Here is a 7,471-nt window from a genome sequence, read left to right as displayed (position 1 = left end):
AAATGGGGGTCGACGATGGTCTGCACTGAAGAACCGGGCAAGTCACCGACTGTGCAAACCAATGACACGTCAGCGGTGGCCTTCCCGGGACCCAACTGGCAACAGCCTTCCGTGTGTCTACTTTCCCTCCATGTTGGCGGCGGACGCGGACGTGCTGGCCACCGACTCATCATCTCCACGCAACCGGCTTCTTTCTCTACGGCGGGGCGCGGTTATGCGCGCGTTGACGACAGATAGCACGGTCATAGGCATGGGAGGCACGGTACGAGTCGTCGACGGCAGCGATGACGCGCGTGCCGTCGTGTGCTACCTGGAGCAACGTGCCACTCCTCCACGAGATGGCTTGGAGCGGCAAGGTGTTGAATCACGCGTCGGCATGGTGCGGCTACTTGCTCCGTCGGGCCAGGCGAGGGAGGTGGAGCAGCCAACTACCTCGCTTGTATCCGGCCGGCTCGGTTGCCACCCAGCCGACTTTTATGCCGGAGAACTGGTCTTCCTGCTCTTTTGGATGCCATCGAAAAGGTGAAGAAAAATGGTGGACGGTGGAGATGGGGAGTGGCGAAGTGGTGCAATTCTTGCCTGACGTCATGCCCCATTTAAATAGAGGGCGGGCGGAAGGAGCTTTCCCGGCGTTGCGTTTAATGTCGGCCCGCTCATGAACGGACGTGTGGCCGGAGTTGGTTTCTGGGCTTTCACACGGGTTTAATAGAAACATTTGAATGCGGCGAAGACGCGTATTCAGCCGGGCGTGCAGCGGGCAGCGTCCTCTATCGGCGCGCCACTTCAATGACGGCGGAAGAGAGATCGCGTTGCCCTGAGCCGTCTTCAATGTGGAACGGCGCGCTCTACGGCGGCATGAATGCGGGGAGCTGGCGCCGAGCGAGAACGCGTACAAGCGAGGTTGGAGGGGTTTGGGTGGGCCGCGGTGGACAGAAGCGGGCGTGGGAGCGGTTCGGACTCTTGCAAAGCACCCCACATTTGTCTCCAGTTTACGGGAGAAAACACGTCCGGACCGTACCGCGTACCGATACGGGAACGCATTGGATGGCTTCCGCGATTCAAACGGATGCGGGATGTTTGATGATCGGTATTGAAGATGCCTACGGCCTTGTACGGTGCAATGTGCTTGCTTGTTTATCTTTACATGAGGAAAAATCTTGTTTATTTATTCAGAGTAAGCATTTTCTCCAAGCACCTTGTATTGTATCAGGTCTAAATGGTTTAGCTGAATTGAAGCCACCGGAGAGGCCGCATCCGCACACAAGCAGAAAAAAAACCGATGCAAATTGTGGGGGGTCGCGCGTACGTGCGGTTGTCGTTCGAGGAGCTGCCCGCCATTTGGGCGTACGCGCGCGCCCAGCCGAGGAGGATGCCGCCGCCCGGCAGCGGCACATGCATGCATGGCGATGGCAGGTGGCGCACGCCCGCCACAGGGCACGGCACGGCCGGCCGGGGCCGGGGCCGGCGAGGTAGCTAGCTAGCTACCCGCTCTAGCGTGTCTGTGCATGGTGATGGATTGGACAAGTCCGTCCGTTCGTCCGTGTAGAAAGTTGCCTGCCATGCCATGCCATGCAATCAAGCCAGCGCACGCACACACGATCGATCGACGGACGGATGCATGCATGCATCCGCTCTCCCCGCGCACCGCCAGCATATTACAAAAACAAAAATCCTTTCTCGTCCCAGGCGCCACCACCTTTTATGCCCTGTACTACGTGCAGGCGTACCACTGTACTACTACGTGGCGTGCATAGGCTAGCTAGCTAGCTAGGCAGCGTGCGCCGCGGTTCCCCGGCCGGAGACGTCCAATCCGCGCCTTAACCACCCGGCCGCCCGTGCACATATTGGTACCTCACTGTCAGTGATGTGCTTGCAGACAAATGTCGTCTATTATGGTTTGCATAGGACCGAATTTTAGGCTTCAATTTCACTGGCGAGCACATTTTTTTATATGTCAAAAAAACACTCACACATTGGAGTATATCATTCGACTGATGCGGGAGCCGGCCATCCAAAACTATCCGCATACATTTAAAGCCGGATTTCAGTAAACCGGAAGAATATATTTACGTTTCAAACATATTCTAACTAAACTATACCGGACTAGGCTAAACTAGTCTATAGCCGGCCTCGGCCAATCTCCATTCCCACAACATGTCTTTCCTATATCCGACAGCTCGCTCATCGGACTGTCGTGAGCCTCGGATGGATATGCTTCAGCGGGAGGGGAAGAGTAGCTTCCCTCCGCTGCCGCGAAGCACAGATCAAAGTTGTTTTTGGGCCGGGGAAGGCGGTCGTCGTGGCCAACACCACCGCGAACTGGGCAAGTCACTGGTTGTGAAACCTGGCGAGGCGGCAGGCGGTGGCCTTCGTCGGACCCAAGCGGCGGCGGCCCCATGTTCTGTTGGAAATATTATGATATTTTCTACTAATCTAATCCACGAGTAGATAATAGACATGGCAATCATAATATACAACTCATACCGATACCTAACCATGTGAACACGTACAATACATAGAATTGAAACATCTATGAACAGAACATATATGGCTAGCACATGAATGAGCAAAAAAGGGGATGAACGAATCATACCCTCTGGTTGACCAGGCCAACGCGACGCGGCAGCAGCAGCCTCGGCATCGGTCGAGGTCTTCTTCTTGGCGGCTTCATCGTCAACGATGGAGTCGATGCAGGAGAAGGAAGCAGAGGCAGACGGGAAGTCCATGCTAGATGACCGATCTTTATGACCTTGAGGAAAATTACCTATCTTGAATTAATACGTCAAAATCGGTTGTTTCAATCGATCCATGAAAGGAATTGATCACCACGATAATGTGATGCAAGGCAAAATCTGTAATCAATATTGGTTATGTGAAATAGGTCATTTGAGAAAGAAAAAAAGAGCTATCGGGTCGGGCCTCGATTCCTTTCAGAAAGACGAAGGGACATAGGTGAGTAATTCCCCATCTCATTTGGGCGAAGAATGAATCGACATCTCGATGTGATACAACCCTTTCCATTTTCGTTGGGAAAGACCAGATCATAAAATGAATTTTAGGGCATACTTAGTAGATGCAGATATAGGTACTCTTTTTTCCCCGGATGGGGAATGGGCCAAGCCGATCCGTTGTTGGCTCTGAAAGTGCATTTGCTAGTTTGAAAGAAGCTGAATCCGGGTGCAAATGAGATTCAAAATGTTTCTTATGCTTCGTAGCATGTTGCACAGACTCACTTGGTAAATAGCTTTTTTTTTTACATCTGCAACTACATTCTCACATTTCTTTTTAAATCTCATGACTTTTTATGTGATCGGACAACAAATGAGATCAGAAAGATAGGTGGGCGACTTGACCATAAGGTCGGATGTTTTCTTGAGCAGTAAGCAGCGGATCTCCCTTTTTGGGGGAAAGCTGGTGGCCCTTTTGGCGTGTTAATTCTTTCGATGGTGCGGCCTTCTGGGAATGGATCGTGAGAAGTCGCGTCAAGACGCTCCACAAAAAACTTATTGCCGTTCTCCTGGACAGGACCCCGAACGACAGGGTTTCGGAGGCACCTGCTCTCCTAACCAACCATGCACGCGGTCGTCGAGATGGAATCGCCAGAAGCAGCACATTGAGAGGAACAATAGATGACGACTAGGGTTGTGCAGGAGGGAGGGAGTGAGTTAGGGTTCACTCCACTGGCCCACGCCTCCTTATGTAGGCTGGCAAGGAGATGGGCCTGGGCTCATGCCCACGACCGAGTCTGCGAACGGCCCACGGTCCAACATCTCGGACAGTGGCACTTCTATCTACAAACTCGTTGCCCGTCACAGAATCTGGAAGTTGAAGAAGACGGCTAGGTTATGTCTCATCATGGGCTAATTAAGGTCCCGCGGAAATGCATGCGATCGATCCATCCATCCATCCATCCACCCGCCAACTGTAAAGCGCAAGATCCATCCGAAAGAGACGTGCAAACAACGCCGCACCTAGTAGCTAGCTACCGCGCCCGGCTGCCCACCGGCCACAACATGTACGTACGTACGTACACTCCCACACCCAACATAGCTAGAATGCTAGTACGTGTAGATACCATCCTTTTGTTTCTCCTCTGTGAATAGTCATGCATTGTTGCGGAAATTGCCAACGGAGGCTCGAGCTACACGGAGCTCATCTTCAAAATTCAACTTTCGAGTGTGAAAAAATTGATTATTTTATGAACACACACACACACACACACATGGTAATATATGAGACATGTGGGGTAACTACCACCGGGTGGTAGGATGGATTTTCCATATATATATATATATATATATATATATATATATATATATATATATATAATAAAATAGTATATATAGTACCACATGGTAGTATATGAGACATGTGGGGTAACTACCACCGGATGGTAGGACAAATGTTTCCTACAAGCAGTGGTAGTTACCACCACTTGCGTTTTGTATGTTGTATGTAGTATCTATCAAAATCAAAAGTATGTACGTGTAGTATGTATGTGTAGTATGTAGTATGTAGTGTGTAGTATGTAGACATGTGGTACTATATATACTATTTTATTATTTTAAATATGTTCATATACTATATCTAAGATATTTCAAAACAAGTTACATGAAAAAATTGCATATGAGCCCATAGTTTTTGTTATATTTGTGAAATACGTACATATTTGTACGTAAAAAAGAGCATACTCAAAAATAATACATACTACCTAAAAATTTGTATATATACTATATAATCATTGTTATATACTACATACTACACATACATACTCTCGATTTCGACAGATACTACATACAACATACAAAACGCAAGTGGTGGTAACTACCACTGCTTGTAGGAAACATTTGTCCTATATATATATATATATATATATATATATATATATATATATATATATATATATTACGTATGTGCAAAGTTTCACAACATTATACTTCCACATAGGGCATGCAGAAGTACGTATATTCAAATTAGGCCCTTTAGTTTTGTTGTTGGCCCGGAAATGTTTCCCTTTTTACAACCTACAGATCGCAGTATCATTAAACGAAATTTCACACGTTCGTGCGGAACACATATATATTTCCATGGATTTTTTTCTAGATTTTTCCGAAACATCTAAACATGTTTTTTGTTGTTTTTAAAATACCGTCACCAAATGTCTGCAAGGTTGTTGCTTCTACTATAACTTACTCACTACTACTCTCTCTGTTTCATAATACAGATGTGCTCTCGACACTAGTAACACTTTTATATTATGAAAGGAGGAAACACTTGCTTAATTGCCCTTGTACATATGGACTGCCCACAAAAAATTAGAGACGACCGCCATGCCATGCATCTAGCCGCGGTCGAGGAGTGAATTTACACGTGCCTACGTACGCTACGCGTACCACCGCTACAGCAACGTACGGAGGCTAATGTACTACTCCCTCCATTCCAAAATATAGTGCGCCCGCGTTTACTGAGGTCTAACTTTAACCATAAATTTAACCTACGAGACCAACTGCGACAGGAGAAAAAATTATATAATTGAAAACTTTTTTCGAATACGAATTTAGTGATATAATTTTTGCTCCCGCCGTAATCGGTCTTGTTAGTTAAATTTACGGTCAAAGTTGAAGCACGTGAATAGAGAAAGCACTACATTGTGGAATGGAGGAAGTACTACAATCGATCGGTCGAAGAAAGAATGGTACTGTATGTATGATGAATGTACTACCACCACCGCTGCTACGACGACGCCTGCCTAGCTCTGCGCGAGGAACTCCCGGACGACGGACAGGTAGAGCTGCCGCCGCTTGGCGTCGCACGAGTCCATGGAGAGCGACCGCCGCATCGGCTGCACCGCCGCGAACTCCCCTTTCTTCGTCCTCGTGTCCACCGCCTCGTCGCCCACGCTCTCCGCCTTCTTCTTCCGGCCCCTCCTGCCGTCGGACCAGGTCTCGCGCTCCCCTCTCACCTCGATCACGATGCTCCCGCCGTTGTCGTTGCCGCCGGTGGCGCTGGTCGGGAGCTGCTCGTCCCGACGGCGGAAGGGCGGCGGCGGCCGATGGTATTGCGCGTGCGGCGCCGGCAGGGTGACGTCCCTCCGGCAGAAGGGGCACCGGGCGCTGCCCTGCAGCCAGGTGTCGATGCAGTCGATGTGGAAGGCGTGGGAGCAGCCGGGCAGCAGCCGCACGCGCTCCCGCTCCGCGAACTCGCTCAGGCACACGGCGCACTCCGACACGGAGATCCTCGGCGCCGCCGCGTCCTCCGCCGCCGTGAACCGGACGACGGGGAGCATGCGGATGAGCGGCAGCCCGAGGCCCCGCTTCTCGTCGGCCGCCGCCGGCGGGGAGGGGCCGGGGCTCACCGACGTCGTGGGGCCGCCGCGCGAGAGCAGCGCGCGGAGCGGCTGGCACCGGGTGACGAAGGCGTAGTAGCCCGCCAGCAGCGCGAACGCCGCGAGTATCCCCACCACGGTGATCACCACCATCGGGACGCTCGCGCTCGACGGCGAGGGGGGTGGGAATGGCGATGCCGAGCTCATCTTGTAGGTAGCCGGCTGGCTGGCTGCTCTCGGCCGGCCTCGCTATCCGGCCGGTCGGACGGACGGACGGACGGATGGACGGATTACAGTTAAGGGCGGAAAGAGAAGGCGGGATTCCGTCCGGCCGAGAGAGACGTGGAGCGGCCCTCTGTAGCGAGTACTGACAGACAACCGATGGCGCAACAGCACGGTGCAGCGGGCGAGGCGAGAAGGCTCAAGCCAAGAGGACTCGCTAGCGATAACGTAGCGGGGATTGGATTTCACAGGAAAAGGAAGGCACGGAGTTTTCCATTTCCATTTCTCCTCGGCGCCTCTGCCTAATCATCAGAGGTCTGGTACTACTCTACCTTGGTACGTGCCCGGAGATCACACAAACCTGATCGGTATCTGAGGCCAACTCTAACCCAAATCCTAAACGAACGTCCATTTTATTTAGATTTTGTCTGTTTGAATAGGGCAATGAAATTGTGGCAGCCGGTCGTTTTTCTAGACGCGATAAGGGCACGCATCCCACCTGTCTCCGCGCTGCCTATTTCGACGCAAATACAACCTAAATTTAAGCCGGGAATACGTCGACGGCAAAACAGAAAAACAATGTTTGTTGATTTGCTCCTTGTTTTCTGTCTGTTTACCTCTAAACGAACGCGGCCGAACTATTTAAGGTCGTCGGAGTTGGCCTGAGGGCATGGGCGGCTCATTTCGGTCTCGCGTGTATATGGCTGGCACTGGTAGTTGGCGAGGAAAAACGGAGCGCATTTTGTACAGCACAAGCGCCGTACGCGCCGTACGTATGTACTGCGTGCTGCACGGGTAACCACTAACCACCAGAGAGGCAGAGATCGCGTGACCAATTTGTCCAAGGGGGTTGTTTCTCGGGGTTGACAATGAGGCGCAGGAGAAAGACGCCGTGCCTTCGACGTTGGGGCCGGGCAGGTGATT

At 51.2% G+C, this 7,471-nt stretch overlaps 1 protein-coding gene across 1 annotated transcript; it reads right to left on the bottom strand.

The window, feature by feature from the left end:
• Window positions 1-5,229: 5,229 nt before the first annotated feature.
• Window positions 5,230-6,795, bottom strand: LOC119289531 (RING-H2 finger protein ATL1-like). Its single transcript, XM_037568835.1, has 2 exons — window positions 5,672-6,795; window positions 5,230-5,432 (listed from the first exon to the last, which is right to left on the bottom strand). Exon 1 carries the CDS (start codon window positions 6,530-6,532, stop codon window positions 5,750-5,752), a length of 783 nt encoding a protein of 260 aa, XP_037424732.1. The 5' UTR covers window positions 6,533-6,795; the 3' UTR covers window positions 5,230-5,432; window positions 5,672-5,749.
• Between the last annotated feature and the right edge of the window lie 676 nt (window positions 6,796-7,471).

Source organism: Triticum dicoccoides, chromosome 4A (assembly GCF_002162155.2).
Source record: "Triticum dicoccoides isolate Atlit2015 ecotype Zavitan chromosome 4A, WEW_v2.0, whole genome shotgun sequence".
NCBI lineage: Eukaryota > Viridiplantae > Streptophyta > Magnoliopsida > Poales > Poaceae > Triticum > Triticum dicoccoides.
The sequence above is the reverse complement of the archived record's forward strand: the minus strand, read 5'-3'. Positions and strand labels throughout refer to the sequence as shown.